Consider the following 21,514-nt stretch of genomic DNA (forward strand, 5'->3'; position numbering starts at 1 on the left):
AGACAAGAAGTGGATGGTTATCTGCAGAAGATTCGGCAAGAAGTGGAAAGGGACACCCAAGTTCAGTTTAGAATTCATGAAGATGGCTCAGTAAGATTCGGTGATCGGATTTGTGTTCCAAATAATTCAGAATTGAAAAAGGAAATCATGGAGGAAGCTCATTATACCAGCTACTCAGTGCATCCTGGAAGCACCAAAATGTACAAGGATTTGAAGGATATCTTTTGGTGGAACAACATGAAGAGAGATGTCGCACAGTTCGTGGCACAGTGCTTGACCTGTCAGCAGGTCAAGGTGGAGCATCAGAGGCCAGCGGGACTTCTGCACCCTCTTCCCATTCCTGAGTGGAAGTGGGAGAACATTGCTATGGATTTTGTGTCTGGGTTTCCTCGAACCAGTAAAGGCTTCGACAGTGTGTGGGTGGTGGTGGACAGGCTGACCAAGTCTGCTCACTTCTTGGCTCGTCGGGATCGGCATGACTTTAGAGAAGTTAGCTGAGTTGTACATTGATCAGGTGGTGAGACTTCATGGTGTTCCCTGCTACTATTGTGTCTCGATCGGGATACGCGGTTCGTGGCACACTTCTGGAGGAGTCTACATAAGGCCTTAGGGAACCAAATTGACGTTCAGACATGCTTTTTCATCCACAAATTGATGGGCAGTCTGAGAGAACAATTCAGATTCTGAAGGATATGCTTCGGGCTTGTATGCTTGATTTTGGGCCTTCTTGGGATCGACATTTGCCATTGATAGAGTTTTTCTTATAATAATGCTTATCGATCAAGCATTCAAATGGCTCCTTATGAGGCACTGTATGGCAGGAGATGTAGGTCACCTATTTGTTGGGATGATGTGGGAGAACGTAAATTGTTAGGGCCGTAGATTGTGCAGCTTGATGATGGAGAAAGTTCGTCTTATCGAGATCGTCTCATGCGAGCATTTCGAGTAGGCGTAAAAAGTTATGCGGATAATAGGAGAAGAAGCTTGGAGTTCCAGGTGGGTGATCATGTGTTCTTAAGAGTAGCTCCCACTAAAGGAGTTATTCGCTTTTGGTGTGAGAGGAAGCTCACTTTTCGGTTTATCGGTCCGCTTTGAGATTTTTGGAACGCATTGGTGAGGTGGCATATCGACTTGCATTACCCACCTTCACCGCTCTCTGCACATGATGTGTTCCATGTTTCTATGCTGAAGAAGTTCATTCCGAATCCTGACCATGTGATACAATTTTCTGACTTTGAGCTTAGCAATGATTTGACGTATGAGGAGCAACCTATAAAGATTGTGGATTTTAAGGAGCAAACATTGAGAAGCCGGGTCATTTCTTATGTCAAGGTTCAATGGAGCAATCATTCAGAGCGTGAAGCAACTTGGGAGTTGGAGTCTGAGATAAAAGGGAGATATCCGTATCTTTTTTTTGATACCTTAGGTACGAGTTTAGAGGACTAAACTCCTTCTAAGGAGGGAGGAGTTTGTGGACCCCACTCTCTTTAAAATTATCTTTTTGTTTTTTTATTTAATTTAATTAGTTTCATTTAAAAGTTTTATCTTATCCTTTCATAACCTTCTACCCATATTTTAGGCAACCTCCCACCTGCGCGATTTTTTTTAAATCTCAATAAAAAGGGATAACTTCGCAGTCTTCTCCCTATCGTCTCTTTAGCGTTGTGGTGGCAGAATCGAGAGGTTCTCCTAGTCCCGATTGTCAAACGAGGATCTAAGCGACTTCCAAATACAAGGTTAGGCAGTCATCTGATTTCTGTACCTTGTGGTGGTCTTGTTTGGCAGTGTTGGGTGTTTGTTTGGTGTTGTATGTTAGATGTTCTCTGCTTGTAGGTTCTTCATGTTCTTTTAAGTTTCTCTATTAAATACGTTCTTTATAGTTCTGCTAGTGGTTCAGTGAATTCAGGCAAGCTTTACTTCTCCATGTTTTATCCTGGTTATTTATGGATGCCATTGTGTGAATATATATTATCCTTCAAAGGTTAATTAGTAATGCTTTAGCAGTTTAATTTTCTTCTTGATGCACTGTACTGTTTGGGTTAGGATGTGCAGTGTTTTGATTGAGGTCTTATAGTATCCAATGATATTTATTTTCTGATCCTTTATAAGATTAAGTGTTATACTTGGAATCCAAGACTCCTAGTTAATTTGTAAAGTTAGGGTTATTGAATTGATTTTTATGTCTATAGGTTCTTTTTGTGGAGAGTTAAGTGGGAGTCAACTTGGATTTTTTTGTGGGATTTAGCGAATATCGTGTAAGTATCCCACATATAAATTATACTATGTATATAGACTTTTTGAAACTTGTTAAATTTGTGAAAAATATGTATTTTTTTATTTATTTATTTTTGAATAATTAAATTTTCTGTATATTATTCAAATTATATTTAAATAATTAATACTAATTTCGAATTATTTTTAAATTATTTAATATTCAAATTAATGAGATTCTTTAGAATTCTACGTGTTGATTTAGTTAAATTTCGAATTTTTCAAATAATTCTTTTAAATCCCCGATTCTTTTTTTACTTTTTGAAATTTCATATGATTTATGATCTGCTCAAAATTTCGAATTTTCGGATAATTATTTAAATTTTCTGAATTCATGTGTTTAAAGTTCGATTATGTATTTATTTATTTATTTTTGAATTTAGGGTATTATTTAAATTTTTTTATTAAAGAATATTATTATTATTATTATTTGTTCATATTTGTATTCCATTAACTCGGTGTATTTTTGATATGACAAAAAAATGGGATCATGTTACTGTATTCTTGTACTTTGCTTATTTTGAATTTTGTTAGTTCATCGTTTTGTGAACAAAGTACTTTGATATAGAAATTAGTCCCCAACTAACTTTGCAATAACCCCTCACATCGGGGGTTAAACACCCGACCGTGTCGACACGTATTTTTGTTTTAGAAACTATAGTTTCCCACCGCTGCCGCCGGTGCAGAATATCGGCCTTTGTTAATTTTTGGCTCGGGTCACCGAGGGTAAAAAAATATGACTTTTTGTTTTGTCTCGGGACACCGAGGGTAAATATATGAATTTTGTGATTTGTTTTTGGGCAATAGTTGTTTGGGGGACCCTATATGCTTAATTTTTTTGACATCTATGTTAAGTGAATTAAACTTATGGTTGGTTTTTTTGCAAATTATTAAATTATGATTTTTTTGATAAGTGATCCCTATATTTTTTTAGTGGGTGCTTCATCGGGTCGTCAAGCTCATAAATTTTTGTTGTTATTTTTTTCTTTCGGATCGGGAGTAGAGGTCGATGACGGATAGCTTAGCAGGATCGATGGGCCACCGTCAATCTTCTTAGCATGTAATAAGTCCCGCTTTGTTGTGGGCATAGTTTTTTTATTTGATTTAAATTTGTAGCAACTACGCAAGACACTTAGTTATTTCTTTTAGTGCTGAACTCCATTCTTGTTTCTAGCCTTTGCTCTCTGTTAGACTTTTTTGTGATTTGTTGAGAACAGGTTTTGAGGCCTTACATGCCTACTGGGCCTCAACTTGGTGGGTGTGTGGCCGTTTGTCAGTGCACTGGGCCTGGGGAGCCAGGTTCGGGGCGTGACAAATCATCTGTTGACAAAGGTGCTTTAATGCCTCTTGGTCGGTTATGATGATGAATTTGTGACCAAGCAAATAATGTCTGAACTTCCCCACAGCTTCGGTAACAGCAAATAATTCCCGAACATATGCTGATTGCTTCTGCATGTGAAGGGATAATTTATGGGAAAAATAAGCGATGGGATGCTTATTCTGGCTTAAAACAGTGCCAATGCCAATACCTGATGCATCAGTTTCCAATACAAATGGTAATGAAAAATCTGGTAGCTTGAGAACAAGTGCAAATGAAATTACCTGTTTCAAATCCAGAAATGCAGACTGTGCGAATCCAGACCATTGAAAGCAATCTTTTTTGAGTAGTCCACTCTTTCTTCTTCTTAACCCTTTCTTCTTCACTATTCTTCAGCTTTAATACTCCTTGTCCACGTAGGCGTAACCATTTATGTAAACTTGTGCCTCCCTTTCCTTGCTCCCACAGCCAGCTGTTAAGTCAAGAACTCTTTAAACCTCTGATTAACCCTTCTCTTGCACCTACTACATCGCCCCATCAATTCAGACCTTGCCTCGTCAGTTGCTGCGTTGTATTGAGAATAAGTTGCTGACTCAACCGGTGAGCTCCCACGCATGTGATGTTTATCTAAATTCTTCTCATCCCCTGTGTTAGAGCTTGGAGCCCTTTCCAGGCCTTGCTTCATAACACAATCCATCTGGGCAAATTAGTTCAAAGTGCTGTTAATTATTCCTTTGAACCAAAAACATCACAAAAGCAAGGAATCACATCAAGAGAACACAAAACAATCACATTGGAAGCCAAGGAGGCTTTACTGTTTTTGTTTTTGATATTTTGCGGATACACCCTCTTTTTCTTCATAATTACATTGAATCCCGAAAAAAAAGAAAAATTTATGAAAAATTTTTTAGTAGTGATCCATATCTCAATGCATTTGTGTCCGTTCAATACACATCGGATGGCTGAGAGCTCTCCCGCGCATTTCAAAACCCACCCGCAAATTCAGTGAGGATCAGAGCGGCGGCAATGGAGGGAAGCGAGAGAGAGAGGTCGTCAACGAGGTCCTCAACGCTGTCAACGATCTCGTCGATGGCGCCTTCTAGTTCTGTCTTCAATTATGGATGATCTTCCTACACGATCTATTGATCTCTCTATAACTTTTCTCAACACTAAAGTTTGTACTTTTTTGATTCCTCAGGCAGGCTTCTTTCATCATGCATGGGATCTGGAAAGAAGCAATCTGATGAACTTGCCAAGGTATAAAGTCCTCATCTTTGCCGCATTATTCATCAATTTTATAATTTTGTGGATGATTTATTTGTGTTTTGTTTGTGATTGTTTGAAATGTGTGGTTATTTTCGAGGATTACAAATGATTGGTCATCAGAGTGTTTAGCATAATTTATTAGCCCTTAATGATAGATAATTGTGGTATTATACTCAATCTAAGATGGATGATAGGCGTAATTCATTATGTTGATGATCTATAGATTGAAACCACAAACAATGGTATTCGATTCACAACCGATCTTTTTCAGAAAGTTGAGAGTTTTTATTGGGAGAAATAACTGTTTTGCTGAGCTTTGTATTTTAAAATTAAGTATGATGGTTCCTGCTTGAAGGAATTTAACCAAAGGTTAGTTTGTGGGGTGGCCTTGAGTTGGGACAAGCTGTGAATGGAGGACAAAAACATTGACCAAACCATAGGGACTTCAAGCTGTTCCTTAGCTCTTTGTTTGTGGTTGGTGAAAATGATCATAAAGATCTATGGAAGTGGGGCTTAAAAATAGTTTGAATAAGTTATTATTATGGTTTTAACAACCACCATTTTGTTAACATTTCTCGATTCTTAGGTTTGTACATCTTTCTTTTATTCTGGGTCAAATTCCTGCATGATATGATTTTCAAGGCCAAGGCTTGCTTTGCATTAGAAACTTCACAATAAAAGCTTGTTGTTCATCTTGGAAAATAAAGGGGTAACATTCAAAGTTTCACACTCAAATTCTCTCATCTATTCAGAAAATATGTTAGAATATGTAGTGTTTATGGTCAATTTTTAGTGCTTGGTGGATGATACTAAGTTCAATTTAAATTGGTAGCATATTATTGAAAAACAAACATGGTAGCAGTAACAGTTTGTTCTTTTTCTTAATCCTCATTTGATTTGTCTATGGATGGCTTTGTTTGAATTGGCTGACATTAATGCTTTCACTATGAATCCTAAAGAAAGGAGAATTCTGTTACTGAATAACATCAAGTCCTTGATAAGCTTCATTAATAATGGCTAACCATGCTCTAATACTTTGATCACATTTATTGTTTGTTTATTTAGTTATTTATTTTTGTGATGTCTTAGGGTGTTTCATACCTTCGCAACATGACCCAAGAAATTCTGGACAAGAGATGAACATCTGGGAAAAATCTGTCTACGACATTATTTTGTTTTAGCTAAGGGCTTCTTGCTCTGAAAAACTGTAGGTTTTCTATCTAAATGGAGCTAATTTATGCAAGCACTGGTGCTTCCTATCTTGCCTTTTTTTGTTTTTTGATTTCTACATCTGCACCTATTCCTGCTATTAACTTTTCATGGATAGGAGACTTCCACCAGCATGTTATTCTTGGTTAAATTAAATCTAGCTTGCTAGCTCTAAAGTTTTGTATTAAACTATTATGGAGTTGCTGCACCTTTTCAAACCACCCTTTTGCTCTTGTTTTGCAATCAAGAGAGATGGAATTTTTCAAGAATGTTTAAATGGTTCAACAAAAATTTTAGTGTTCTAAGTTCTAACTGCTATTTTTGCTACATATTGTTATCCAGCAAGATTTGTCTGTTGAGAATTTATCACTTCAAGAAGGAGGTTATGAAGCAGAACTTGATTCTCACTTGAGCTCATTAAGAGAGATGCTTGCTGCAGTAAATACCTGCCATTTGTTCATCTTTCTTTGGTTTCCTTAACTCTGCTTCTCTGGAGACAATTACAAATTTCCTAGGTTGGGAAGGAATCTTCAAAGCTTCACAGAGAGATCCAAGCTTTAGAAAAGCAGGCTTCTCTTAACAACAGTTATGATGCATCCATTGTTGAGGCATTGCAGCTGTATGAGCAGAACTCAATGCATGAGATGTTTCAAGGTATAATTGCACTTCTAAACACCTGGAATATCATGTTGGATGATGTTCCAGTTGCATTTTTGCTCTGTGTTTCTGTTTAGCAGTTTTCATCAAAGCATGTCAATGTCCTTAAGATAACCTTGAAACCATTCATTCATAGTTTCATTTGAAAAATCAACGAGTGGTTCAGTTCTGCTTATGATTTTCTGTGTCATTCCAAATTCAAATGTAACAATTTAACTAGCCAACAGAAGGATTCTCAGTCATTTCATTCTATTTCGCCCTAACGCAGGTCATAATTAAGTAGTCACATAGGCCAACTGGCGCTATGACTATTAAGCCTTTTGATTAGGCATTATTCAATTCAAAAGGAAGACTAAGAGATCTTCCACCACAGCATTTTAATTATGGTAGATAAGCGTATGTACAACCAAAGATGGAAGTCTTTTTTTCCTACTTTAGTCTTTGATGATCTAAGTAGGGATGCAAGTGGGGCGGGGAGGGGAATGGGATCCCCATCCTCATCCCCGTCCCTGCTTCCCACGGGGCGGGGATTCCCCACCTCAAAATTCCCTGCGGGGTGGAGGAATTCTTGCCCCACCAAATATGTTTTTCTAATTACACATGTAACACATCATATATAAAATTAAAAAATAAATAAATAAAATATTTCTCAAAATAAGCATTATTTAATGTATGAGAAAACAATAAACTAATGAAATAATCATGAACTAAAGAAGAGGAACTGCGAAAGTTGTGATTTTATAAGAGATGTTATACTTACAACTTGAGATTTCAGTAAAGTTGATAAATTAATCAATTTAATCTTAATTTTAATATAACATATTTATCTATAATAGGAAATAAAAAAAGTTTTGATTAAGATTTTTAAAACAATTTTTCATATAATTATCTGCAAGCATTGCATTGAAGTAACATTAATTTTATTAAAAATCTAAAACATTATTAATAAATACAAAAAATAATTTTTTAAAAACCCAAATATTTGGTCATTATAATATTTTATCAATATTAAATTTTTTTAAATAAATAAAATTAATAATATGAGTTATTTTTAATATAAATATATATATATATATATATATATATTATTTAAAGTCGGGGAATCGCCCTCGCTGCGGGGATTCCCGTGGGGAGCGGTGAGGGGAATACATTTCCCGTCCCGTCCCATAAGTCAGGGAATCCCCGCCTATTGGGGTGGGTTCTCGCGAGGAACAGGGATTCCCCACCCCACTTGCATCCTTAAATCTAAGGGACCTTGACTTTTAATGACCTTGAAATTAAAAGTCTTTCTTTCCTGTTGCTGGATTGAAGCTGTTTTTGTGGTGAATATAGATTATCATTATCATTGACATTTTCAACATAGACCTTGACTATATACACTCATTGATGACCTTGGCTATCTGCATTTAGCCCTTCATTTATGGCACGAGATGGACCGACTTTTTCTATGCATTCGATGTTTGCTCATTTGGTGGAATTACAAGCAAAATAATGACCGAATGAATGATTCAATATGAAATGAGATGTTGAAATTATGGTATGTGGATAAACATGGCAGACATCCATTTAAGTAATTTTAAAATTATGATCATACTGTATTCTACAACATTAACATTAATTTACATATTTCCACTTAGATTGAGAAAACAAAAGTAGGCCTAGTAGGTAACAATGTGGTTGTTATGTATGTCTTTATCACTGTGTTTGAATGTTTCAATGCTTGCTTACTATTTCAAGTTGGCTTTGAATTCTAATGGTGGTGAATATTAAATCTGCTTCCATCTCCTCCACAAAATTTGGAATCACAGTGTCTCTGAAAACAAACTGTGGTTAATGCATGTCCCTAATATTTTATTCTGGGCTTGAAAAATACAATTTTTTAGAGTATTTTTTTTGGATCCTATAGGTATGGCGTCAAAGAGATAGTCATGAGGTCAGTCTATTTAGTCATTTTTGTATTCCATTTTATCTAAAATTTTATTTATTTATTTATTTATCTTCATTTAGAAAAAAAATAAAAATAAAACCTCCTTGGAGAAACATTTATAAGTTGGTTTTTTTTTAAAAAAAAACAGTTGTTGGAATTCAATATATGATTAAGAGCACTAACAAGAAAAAATCATTAGAATTTGATATGTGATTTATAGCACCACCAGGAAAAAGTCATTGGAATTTGATTAATGTATAATTCACTACGTCATTAAAGTAAATGCGATGACATTTTCGATGTGATTTTTGAAGTGACGATTGAGCTAACAATCGTCATATTTCATTTTCTCAAATAAAAACAAGTATATCTTACACTACGTCATTTATGGGCTTTAGAGGCAATTAAATAGAGGGGTTTTAAAAAATCACCTCTATAATAAATAGGATTTTTTTTTTTAATTTTTAGAGTCGGTTTAGTTAAACCCCTCTACATTAATTTTGGTTTTAAAAAATAATTAAAAAAACCATCCTCTCTCTCTCTCTCTCTCTCTCTCTCTCTCTCTCTCTCTCTCTCTCTCTCCCCTAATTCCTCCGCCCCTCGCCTCTTAGTGCCCGCCTCCCCAAACCCCTCTACCCCTCCACCCTCAAACTCCGGCCCCACGACAACCCTCTCGAACCCTCATCCCCTCCGCCCACTGCGGCAACCGCTCTCTCCTCGCTGCCCTCCTCAGCCGCCCTCTCAAGCCATCCCTCGCCACCGCCCCTATCTCTCAATCCGAGACCCTCCCGGAATCACTCACCGACGATGAGAAAGTCCGCGCACTCGAAGACCACCTCACCTCCCGATCCAGCACGGCAAAACTCTCTACTCTTTTGCCTCACCTCCGGCGTGAGAAAGGGTTAGGGTTCCGGTGAGCTCCATCAATGAGGGTGAAGAAACAGAAGAGACACCGCAAGGCGGTGAGGTTCTACTCAGTGCGCTTTGGATTCCGTGAACCCTACAAGGTCCTCTGCGATGGTACCTTCGTTCACCACCTCCTTCTCCATAGCCTCGTTCCTTATAGTAAATTCTGATTTTCTATTTCCTTACAGTAAGCCAGCGTCTCCTCGCAGCCCGTGTGCTACTTTTCTCCTCTCGCTGAGTCGTTGTTGAGCTCCAAGTGCTTGGTGAATCCCACTCTGAAGCTCTTAATGCCGCTCGCCAGCTTGTCACCATGAGGTTGCCCTCTTCACAGGATTTTTCTCTGTTCATGCCTTTTTTATTGTTTTGATACGATTAAGGCATATGTTGTGTTGGTTTTGTTGTTCCAGATGAGACCATGAGAAGAGGGTGAGCGCCACTGCGTGCATAGAATCGATCATCGGAAAGTCGAATCTCAAGCACTTCTTTGTGCCCACGCAGGACGCTAATCTTCGAATGATTTCTTGTTGTCATTATTTAGACCTCTTTGATTTTTTTTTTTATGTTAATTGCAGATTTTGGTGGAACTATTCTTTTGATTACCATATAGTTTTTTTGGTACGAGTTTGCAAATCTACTGATATGATTTTATCAGGAACCTTAGAAATATGCCTGATTTTTCATAATTGTTATTTCATATTGTGTGTGTATTATAAATTGATAAAATTTTGTTAAGAAATCTCTATAGTATCTGTTTGTATGTATTATAATAAATTTTAGCAGGTTTTTGCAAGTAAGATCTTTGAGGACACATGATTCATTGACTGTTACTGGATTTTTTGGTGCTGAAGTTTTTCATATAAATTCTGTAGATTGCTGGTGTGTGATGGTTGTATGTTTTTACTCTCTATGCATGCTGCAGGTGCTCTTAAGCATTCATTCAGGACATGCTAAGCATTGGTGGAAGGGTGCATGGTTTGGGAAAAAATTGCTCTGATGAAATTTATTTGAAGCTACGCACTAGTACAGGTTGATAATTTATATTTTTATCTTCATTTTGATTGTCATAATTTATTCATTAGCTATTGTGAAGTAGGTTATTAATGAAGATCTATATTTTTGGGTGAAGAGATACTTAGCAAGCAGTGGTACATTTGTGGGAATGTGTTGACTGAAGCTGATGTCCGCTTGTTTGTCACTCTTATAAGATTTGATGAGGTACAGTTCATCTCTTAAGTGAAGAATATATTCTTTTTGGTCCTGATGACTTTAACCACATTTTGTAATGGTATTTCAGGCCTTGTACAATATTTAGTTTTTGTAACTGGAAGCAAAATTTTTTTCAATTCTAAAAGAAGATGCAATTTCTAGTATTCAAATTAGAAGTGTCTTATTAATTGTAGCTTTACATTAAGCAAGTATATCCTAGAAACTAGTATTCAAATCAAATGTAGCATATTGGATGCACTGCTTTTCCTTTGTTTAATTGCTAACAAAATAAAGCACGGCCGAAGTCAGAATTTGATAATAATTTTTCATTCAATTTCCAGAATTGGCATTAAGAATTACTCCTCTTAAGTCTTAACTATTTTACTTTGACAAAACTCAATTTACTGAGCCAGTTTCCTTGCATAATTTTGTTGATAATGCTTTAGTTGCTAACTCGCCTCATTCTTTCATATTTCATGCAGGTTTATGTTGATCATTTCAAATGCAACAAGAAGCTGATACGAGAGTATCCAAATCTGTTCAACTACACCAAAGACATATACCAAACCAAAGGCATGAACAGCTCCGTTAACATGGAACACATTATGTTTGATTCCTTACTTTCCAGTTTCAGTTCATCCATTGCCATGGTCAATGAGGGTATATAATCTTAGGCATGAGAAAAAATAATTGGCAAAATTTACTCTAACTACTAAACTCTGTCATCTTTTTTGCCTTTTGAAGTATAAACACCATTAATGAAAAATTTGACCATCTTTCTCATCATCTTCTTCACACTAGAAAACTCATTAACCTGTGCATTGCTTGAAAGGGATATTGCCAACCTCCATGTCCAAGACAAGCTCCTTCTCTCATCATCTTTGGCCCCTGAAAGCATCACCTTCGACACCGATGGCAAAGGCCCCTACACTGGCATCTCTAATGGCCATATACTCAAATGGAGAGGCTGTAGTCTTGGTTGGCAAGAGTTTGCCACCACTTCAAACATCAGGTATATATATATATATATATATAATACAGATACATATATAACTACTTAAGATAATATCTTATGAATTTTTTACTATTGTTTTAATTACTGTATTTTCAGGACAAGTAACTATGATAGCATAAAATATTTCCATGTAAGTTTAGAGAGTAAATATGGGAGGCCATTGGGGTTGCAGTTTAATAAAGGCACCGGTGATCTTTACATCACTGATGCTTATTTTGGATTATTAACTATTGGACTTGAGGGAGGAAAGGTAGCACAGGTTGCTGTGACTACTATGGCTGTTGATGATCAACCATTTGGGCTCACTAATGGTTTGGATGTTGATCAACAGAATGACATGGTTTATTTCACTGATAACAGTACTCATTTCCAAAGAAGGTGAATTATTCTAATTTATGGTTTTCTTTTTTTTTTCTTTTTATTATTAATGCTGTTAGCTCTTTGAAAATCTTCTTCATTATTCTCAAATTAAAGAAAATAATATATGTGATATGAAAACTTAAAACCTAAGTGCACCAACTGAATCATTACTTGTTGCATCTGATTCAGGTCATCAGCTTATAAATGGGGTATTGCTTCAATTTCCTTACTTTCCAGTTTCAGTTCATCCATTGTCATTGCCAATGAGGGTATATAATGAAAATGAATAGGGTCCACACTTGATCACATTCACAGGTCAAGATTCTGAGACCAAAAATACAATGCACGGGCATTAGCTTTAACATGTGACACATGCCCATCAACCTCAAATTTGGATCCCATTATATGCATGCATCTTTTTGACCCTCAAATAGTTATCAGTTAGCCCTACCATGTGTCTCTCACTTGTTTATTTTTCTTTTTCTGCAGATAAAACCTATCATGTGCGATAAACTTACTAGTATATTTTGCAATACTTTAAATGTCTACATTAAACTAGTTATACTAGCCACTAGCTTATGTTAAAAGGTTCCTTATCTGTTGTATGATCATTGTTATCATTAAATGTTATGACTTCTACCAAGAAAAATTCGATTTTTAACTTGCAGTACGGAATTTAGGTTTTAGCTTGGTACTATTTTTTTGGGTTTTTTTCATCCGAGATATGAAATTGGAGAATCGGTATCGGTATGATGCTTTATGAGGAAGAGGAAGTCCTAATTGTATTTTTTATTGTTGTTTCTTTCTTGATTTTTGATTTCAGAGAGCAAATCCATTGAACCCAATGAGCAATGGAGGTGAGAGTGTTAAAGAAGAGGTGTCCCATGAATCTTCGGAAGGCCACCATTTGCTATCCCGCAATCGATGAGGGAGGAGCAAGTGCAAAATCTGTCAATTTTTTTATCTCATCCCAAAGTAAAGGGCTCTCCGTTGATTTTTCCGAGTGTGCTTTTCCTCGAAAAGAAAGGCCTTTCAAAAGAGGAAATTGATGAGGCCTTCCCTACGTGTTCCTGTAAGCCTTATATCATCGGCAGTGTGCTTGTTTTTTGGTGGTATAATTCTTCATGGTTTTTATAAGTTCTTACTATTGGATTTGGTTTTGTGATGACTTGCGGAGTTCGAGCACCTTCAAATGCCGCAGTGCGAGGGACTAACACCACAAACCAAGCTAATCAAGGTGATCATAAGTGTTTCTACTGTTTGCGCATAACAACTATTGTTGCTTAAATTTTTGGTGGAGCAGGGGTTCTTTTTTTCTATGGATTTCAAATTTTGTTTATTTGTTTCTCAATATGTGACATAAAATTGATGCATTGAATGCATATAATGTATCTGCTTGCAAGGTTGCGTTTATATTGTAGCTTCTATTATTTTAACATTGTCTCTCCATGAGTAGTTTTTCTTCGAAATATTTAGCATTTATCACGCCTTTCTTGACATGGAGGTCCATGGATTATAAATTCTGATTTTTCTATTTCCTTACGATGAAAGCTCACTCAATCCATCTCCACTTTGCGACTGTTCTTCTGGTGGTTCTTCTCTGGGTGCTAGTTTGTAGCAACCCCGGCTCGATGGAACCATGCTTTGTTTTGCAATAGGTGTTCTTCTCGCTTCTAGAGCAACAGTCGGTGTTCTTTTTAAGGTATCACATAACTCTTTACCCAAAAAGCTGCGTTCGCATTTATATTATCTTTGTGGTCTATCCGAGCAATTGCTTACGGAGCGAAGCGCTTTTGCATTTATTCATCTTATGCAATTTATGACGTTTGTTTTTGTTTATAATGCATTGTGTTCCTTGTTTTTCCTTGTAGAAAAATGGTTGTTCCTAGGTCTGCAATCTTTTGGTTCGGAGGGTTGTTGAAAAAGATAGAGAATCCAAAAAGGAAGTAGAATTGAAGAGCGACCTTCTTTGAAGAAGGCTGCCGGTCAAAAAGCTACCGCTCTGCACTGCTATTGTGGCTAAAGGCGGATCAAGAATTAGTAAATGCAAAAAAATGAAGGTCCTACATTTTTTAATCTTTTTGGTTCAATCATATATTTCTTATATGGCTTTTTAAAAAAATTTATCATTTTTTTCATTCCATGTATCTCAGAGAGGAAGCGTCTTGAACTTTTTATGGAGATGATGGATATGCAAATGAAGGAGATGAAATCCATGTCCAAATCTATTCGAGAATTGGAAATGAGACAGAGAATGGCCGATATGAAGATAAATCGATAGGAGTGCATTCAATGGGCAATGGTATGTTAATCGAGATAGGTATATAGGTATTCATCTCTGCATCTTGATATGCATCTTCTCTGGGAAGTTTCCCTCCTATCTGGGGCCCTTTCTTTGGGTCTCTTTGTGTTGGATGTATTTTCTTTATTTTCAGTCATGTGTGTAGGTTTAATGACTTCCAAAAATAGTACCAAGCTAAAACCTAAATTCCGCTTAGTATAGTTTTGTATTGTGTGTAGGTTTTATTTGGTCATTCTAAATACAAGATTGGATTTTGATTGAATAAAATTGGATTTTGTTTAATATTTTTGCAGATTTTGGAGAATTTATGGTTAAAGATCAAGAGGGTTCAAGATGAGGATACATGAAGCTTTTTTACTTTGTGTAATTAACTCAAAAAATATTTTTTAATGAAAGTACACAAATAGTGTAAAACACTTATATTTTGTTATTACTCAAAATACATTACACTTTAATTCATAACATGTCAATAATGGTCAATGAAATTGAATTTAGTATATTTTTGTATATAATGAAAATTTTATATTTTTAATTTACAGGTTAACAAATTTATTTATTAATAATCGGAAAAAAAAAATTAAAATTTAATTCAATTCAATGAACAAATTTAGAGGTGATTATAACCACCTTTAAAAGTATGAACATGCAAGATATTATTAGCTATAGAGGCGGTTATAACCGCCTCTACTACTTATAATTTTTAGAGGTGGTTATAACCACCTCTAAAACGATTAATGAAAAATTAGTAACTATAGAGGCGGTTATAACCGCCTTTACCATGTATAAGAAAGTAATGAAAACTTAGTAGTTATAGAGGCGGTTATAACCGCCTCAAAAACTATTGAAAGGTAAAGAAAACTTAATAGCTATAGAGACGGTTATAACCGCCTCTAAAACTATTGGAAGGTAATGAAAACTTTGTAGCTATAGAGGCGGTTATAACCGCCTCTACTCTTGTTATTAAAAACCGCTTCCGTAAATAAAACTTACCCCAACGGTTGGTACAAATCGGCTCTAAAGTGTAGAGCCGGCTTGATACGAGACGGTTTAGAGGCGGGTAAAAAAACCAACACTATACCTATAAAGGCGGTTATAACCGCCTCTATAGGGTTTTAAAACCGCCTCAAAAACACTTTTTTGGTGTAGTGTTATATGAAAATTTTAAAAAATTACTAAGTTTGAAAAATATATTATTATGAGATAAATATAATTTAATAATTTTTTAACGTATATATATATATATATATATAATTTTAAAAAATGAATAAAATCACATAAATTAAAAAAAGTAATAAAGTATATATTTTTGTTGAGTGTTTTGTTAGTTGAAGGAAAATGTTATTTTACAGTATTTATGAATTTTAGAAACATGTAAATTTTCATAACTGTATTAAACTGGATAATATGGATGAAGAAACGTTGAAATAACTAAACTGGATTTAATTGTGGGCGACTTATCCTTTTTTCTTCTGAATTTTCCACATTGTTTTTGATTTGAAACTTTGAATAGAATAATAAAGACCATGGATATCCCTAAGACAATTCTCGTACCTTCGCAACTCAGTTGAGAGCTTTTTTCATACCGCAACATGAGAAGATTTATCCACTATCTTAAACTTAATTCCAGATTGTTTTCATGATCAGATAGATTCCATTACTTGGACATTGAAAAAGAATGGCATTTTCTCTGTTAAATCCTTCTATAATTTTTTAATTGATGGAGGAATGCGCAGTCCGCTGTATCCTAAATTTTGGAAATTTCATTGTCCATGCAAAATTACTCTTTTTTGTTGCCTTGTTTGGGATAATAAAATTCTCACCCTCACTAATCTCTTTAGAAAGGGATGTAACCCAAACACCATAGATACTTGCACTCTTTGTCACAAAGACTCAGAAACAGTGGAACATTTATTTTTAGAATGTGTTTATTCAATCCGTATTTGGTCCTACTTCTCCAACGTTCTTGGTCTACAATCTTTACCTTCTACAGTTTTAAGCATCTGGACCATTTGGTTACCTTCGTTACATTCAAACAATAGATTGTTGTGGGACATACTTACTAGAGCCATTATCTGGAATATTTGGCAAGAACGAAATAATCGCATTTTTCAAAACATTGCTTTGCCTTTTCTTCAAGTCTTATTCAAAGTTTCTAATATGCTGCTTGCATGGTTTTCTACAGCTTCTTTACCTCATCAACAACTCCTCAACGAAGCTTCCCAGAAGATAAAGCGCTCCCTCGACTTCCTGAGCGCACGGAACGCTGATAACACCGGCAATCTTGACTTCCCCTTGAATCAGGAGTAATCTACTCCATAATGTAGCTCGGACTGTCCTGTGAATCCAGACAGATTTCTTTGCTTCCCCAGCTGCCTTCTTTTATTTACTTGTTTTTTTCTTTTTTGAGCTCTTCACTGCTGGTGAGATGTCTTTGCTTTGTTTTTCCTTGTTAGTTGTTTTCCTGGTGTGCTCCTCTTCTTTTTTAATAAAGCAGTGATTTATCCATTATTTTAAAATAATAGTAATAATAAAGACCAAGTATCATTTGATTATTCCTCCATGACAAGCATAGAATTTAATTCTTTTGAAATATTCAACATTGAGAGTTAGACATATTGCACCCTTTAAAATGACAGTTTCTTAGACATATTCCGTTTCACAATTTGTGAAAAAGTATTTTGTAATCAAGACCGGTAGTATTTCGAATCTTGGTATTTTGAATGCTTAAAATAATTAATGCTTGTTTTTAAGATGGTATTAATTATTATGTGAATTATTTTTCATGCCGTGATGCTATAAAAAGGTGCTCAAGGCCCTCCTAACAAAACCACAAGAACATATCTAGAGGCTTTCTAGGAATAATATATAGTTCCAACATGAAATCACGGCTTTCCTCAAAGTTCACCACCTTCCCAACATTGATGACGATGGTGCTTTTGCTGTTAGTACTACTCTTCTCCAATCTCTGTTTCCCTGTTTTCAACAATATGGCAACAGCTTCAAATATTGAATCCCAAGGGAAAGCTCTTCTTCAATGGAAGGCCACTCTTGAAACACAAGAACTTCTTAACACTTGGACATCAAAGACCAGTGCATGCAATTGGACTGGAATCACTTGCAAAAATGATGGCCATCTCATGCCAACCATCACCAAGCTCCAACTGAGAGATTTGGGACTAGAAGGGAAGCTGGAGACTCTCAACTTCTCATCTTTGCCTTCTCTCCGGGTTCTCAACCTTACCTACAACAAGCTCCATGGAGAAATCCCTGTAGCCATTACAGCTCTCCCCAAGCTTACCATCCTTGATCTCTCTATCAACAATCTCACAGGCAACATCCCTTCCGAGCTTGGTAATTTGACAAGGCTCAAGACATTGTCGCTTTCTGAGAATCAGATAAGTGGCTCCATACCTCCTTCTTCTGGAAAGCTTATGAACCTGAATTGGTTAGACATCTCCTTAAATTTCTTAGTTGGTTCCATCCCTCTTGTCTTTGGAAACTTGACCAAACTCAACATTTTACACTTATGGGGGAATAACCTCACTGGCTCCATCCCCCATGAGATTGGATATGTGGTAAATCTCAAGAAATTTGATGTGTCAAGTAACAATATAAGTGGTTCTATTCCTCAAAGCATTGGAAACTTGACTGAATTAAACTTGCTAAACTTTTATGAGAACCAATTATATGGGTCCATACCATACCACATAGGAAATCTGCTCAAGCTTGAATTATTTTCCATACAACACAATCACATAAATGGATCTATCCCTAGTAAGATTCAGAATCTAGTGAACTTGAAAGATTTGAGAATAGCTGAAAACCAAATAACTAGTTCCATCCCACCTAGCATTGGAAACCTTACCAAGCTTGAAATTTTTTACTTATTTATCAATAAAATAAATGGCTCCATTCCTTTTGAGATTGGGAATTTAGTGAATCTGAGAAATTTTCAAATATCTCAAAACCAGATAACTAATTCCATCCCAAATAGCATTGGAAATTTGACCAACCTTGAAATTTTTTACTTACATAAAAATAACCTACATGGTTCCATTCCTTCTGAGATTGGGAATCTAGTGAACTTGAGAGATTTTCAAATGCCTTACACCCAAACAACTGGTCCCATCCCATGTGACATTGGAAACTTGACCAAGCTTGAAACATTATTTCTGCATGAAAATACCATGAATGGTACCATCCCTCCTTCTCTTGGAAGTTTGAAAGATCTCACTTATTTAAGTTTAGCCCACAATCATTTATATGGCTTATTGCCGAATGAAATTTCAAATCTTACAAATTTAATTTATCTTGAATTGTTTAACAACAGTCTTTTCGGTAATCTACCACCATATTTGGCAAAAGGAGGTTTGCTTCAAGCACTTACTTTGGGATACAATAATTTCCAAGGGCCTATTCCAATCAGTTTGAAGAATTCAACAAACTTATTCAGGGTCCGCCTTGACAAAAACCAATTCACGGGAGATGTCTCTGAGAGCTTTGGTGTTCATCCCTACTTGGATTATATTGATCTAAGTTTCAACAAATTATCAGGTACTTTATCACCTTCTTGGGGAGCATGCCTTAGATTGACAAGTTTTAAAATCTCAAGCAACAGAATCACTGGACCAATACCTTTGGAAATTGGTCAATTGCCAGAGCTACACCTACTAGACATCTCTTCAAATAATCTAGTAGGAAGAATTCCAAGGGAGTTTGGTAAAGTATCTTACATATTTCACTTGAACATGAGCAACAATCATCTCACAGGAACCATACCGCCAGAATTTGGGAATCTATCTTCATTAGAAGTTCTGGATATGTCAAGTAATAATCTAAGAGGAGAAATACCAATACAGTTGGCAAATTGCCTTAAATTGGGCTCACTCAAGTTAAGGAGTAATGAACTAAGTGGAGCCATCCCTTTTCAACTTGGATATTTGAACTTGCAACAAGTTCTAGATTTGAGTGACAATTTATTCACTGAAGAAATACCATCGCAACTTAGCAAGTTAATGAAGTTAGGAGAGTTGAATTTATCACATAATAGATTGATTGGTCGCATTCCATCCTCTTTTAAATTCATGACAGGGTTGATATTGTTGGATTTATCTTATAATTCTCTAGAAGGTCCTATTCCAGAGAATCGTTTCTTTCAAACAGCTCCAATTATGTGGTTTGCCCACAATAAGGGCTTATGTGGTCAAGTGCATGGTTTGCCTCCATGTAATCAATCAACTTTAACAAATAGAGATGATGGGCATCGAGAGAAGCATCACAAAGTCATTATCTTGACTGTTTTTCCAATATTTGGCATTTTATTTCTCTTACTCCTAATTGTTGTAATCACTTTGATTTTTTACAAGAGAAAAAAATTCATGGCAAATGACTTTGGTAAAGAAGTTGGTGGACATTACTTCTCACTTTGGAATGCCAATCATGGGAAAGAAGCATACAAGGAGATAATTCGAGCAACAGAAAATTTTGATGCTAAGTACCAAATTGGTACCGGAGCTTGTAGCATAGTCTATAAGGCGACAATATCATCAGGGGAGAAACTTGCTATTAAGAAAATTCAGGAAGAAGAAAGTCAAGTGAACGAGCAAGCTTTCCAAAATGAAATACAAGCATTGACAGAAATTCGGCATCGGAATATTGTGAAGTTTTATGGTTTTTGTTCTAATAATAAATTCCATTTTCTTGCATATGAATATATGGAGAGAGGGAGCCTTGGTGCCACTTTGAGATCTGAAGATGAGGCAATGAAGTTGGATTGGATTAAAAGAGTCAGCATTGTACGAGACATTTCTCAAGCTTTATCTTACTTACATCATGATTGTGCTCCATCTATTGTTCATCGAGACATAACAAGCAACAACATTCTTCTTGATGAGGAATATAAGGCTTGCGTTTCAGACTTTGGTATTTCGAGATTGTTAAAACCCAACTCATCACATTGGAGTATGCTTGCAGGCACGTATGGGTACATGGCACCAGGTAGGTATATAACTCCTAATTATTTTAATTTATTTTTCTATTCATACTCTCTTGTAAATAGATTTATTAGATTTAACATTGAATATGAACAATGATGGAGGAATTGGGCTTGATTGCTATTTGCAGAGCTTGCATATGTGATGAGAGTGACTGAAAAATGTGATGTATATAGTTTCGGGATTGTTGCACTTGAAATGATGCATGGCACACATCCTGGGGATCTTCTAAGCAACTTATCATTGAGTATGTTAGTGAAAGATATTCTAGATCCACGTCTTCAACTTCACATCGTTGATCAAGTGACCACAAACCAAGTGCTTTTAGTGATCTTAATAGCAATGCAGTGCATCAACATTGATCCACAAGCTCGGCCTTCAATGGAACAAGTATCTCAAAGGTTGTCTTCTTCAAAGTCTTTACCATCATCATTTGACAACTATCCATTTCAAGCACTTACACTTGATCAGCTCATAAACATTGCACAAACACATATTGATGATCAAGCACAGGAATAACTGGAACTTAGGAAAATAATATATATTTCCAATTTGAAGGTATGATTCAATCTTATTCTCTCATTCTCCTAAGTTTCTTTAGTTAGATACAGATCCTTGCTTGATATTTAGTAGGACTAGTATCTTGCATTTATATTTCTTGTTTGATTGAATTTATTGTATATTTGCAAATATTTCATTGTCTAGTTGAACTTTAGCCAAGCTTAATTCTAAAAAAAAAAATGTCAATCACATAGGTTAAAATTAATTGTTAAGTTACATGATATAGACTTATCACTCCAATAAATAAATTTGCTTGTCTAAATGTATAATATGATGAGAACTAATATTATATATTCTTGGTTTAATGCAGCTCATATTACTAAGCATCCCAAACATGGATGTTGGATCCCTGTGCTTCACTTTTACCAATGAAAAGGTAGAATCCTAGTTGCTCAAGGGAGGGTGATCAGACCTTGAGTTTTCAAAGCAGTCCACTTTTGTGTTTGTTTGTCTTTTGTCCTCCTTATCTTCGTTAGTTAGTCGTTGGTGATGCTGTAATGAACTCTCCTAATTATCTTCATCA

General features: G+C 35.7%; 2 protein-coding genes and 1 long non-coding RNA gene across 7 annotated transcripts; all 3 read left to right on the forward strand.

Annotated features, from left to right (window-relative positions):
* The first annotated feature begins 9,486 nt into the window (after positions 1-9,486).
* On the forward strand, positions 9,487-13,086 carry LOC120255677 (protein STRICTOSIDINE SYNTHASE-LIKE 10-like). 5 transcript variants are annotated; one of them, XM_039263450.1, is made up of 9 exons: positions 9,487-9,668; positions 9,743-9,869; positions 9,962-10,169; positions 10,474-10,580; positions 10,648-10,769; positions 11,243-11,333; positions 11,593-11,772; positions 11,872-12,153; positions 12,959-13,086. In XM_039263450.1, exons 6-9 carry the CDS (start codon positions 11,263-11,265, stop codon positions 12,972-12,974), a joined length of 549 nt encoding a protein of 182 aa, XP_039119384.1. In that variant the 5' UTR covers positions 9,487-9,668; positions 9,743-9,869; positions 9,962-10,169; positions 10,474-10,580; positions 10,648-10,769; positions 11,243-11,262; the 3' UTR covers positions 12,975-13,086. The 5 variants fall into 5 exon arrangements, with proteins under 5 accessions (XP_039119384.1, XP_039119383.1, XP_039119382.1 ...); XM_039263449.1 differs by having other exon boundaries at positions 10,683-10,769; XM_039263448.1 differs by having other exon boundaries at positions 9,962-10,077; positions 10,681-10,769.
* Positions 13,087-14,157: 1,071 nt separating this feature from the next.
* On the forward strand, positions 14,158-14,896 carry LOC120255678. The gene is made up of 3 exons (XR_005535074.1): positions 14,158-14,195; positions 14,289-14,437; positions 14,731-14,896. It is a non-coding gene; the product is annotated as an uncharacterized LOC120255678 (long non-coding RNA).
* Positions 14,897-17,364: 2,468 nt separating this feature from the next.
* LOC120255676 (MDIS1-interacting receptor like kinase 2-like) lies at positions 17,365-20,949 on the forward strand. Its single transcript, XM_039263447.1, has 2 exons — positions 17,365-20,434; positions 20,561-20,949. Exons 1-2 carry the CDS (start codon positions 17,365-17,367, stop codon positions 20,947-20,949), a joined length of 3,459 nt encoding a protein of 1,152 aa, XP_039119381.1.
* The last annotated feature ends 565 nt before the right edge of the window (positions 20,950-21,514 follow it).

This window comes from Dioscorea cayenensis, unplaced genomic scaffold (genome assembly GCF_009730915.1).
Source record: "Dioscorea cayenensis subsp. rotundata cultivar TDr96_F1 unplaced genomic scaffold, TDr96_F1_v2_PseudoChromosome.rev07_lg8_w22 25.fasta BLBR01001128.1, whole genome shotgun sequence".
Lineage (NCBI taxonomy): Eukaryota > Viridiplantae > Streptophyta > Magnoliopsida > Dioscoreales > Dioscoreaceae > Dioscorea > Dioscorea cayenensis.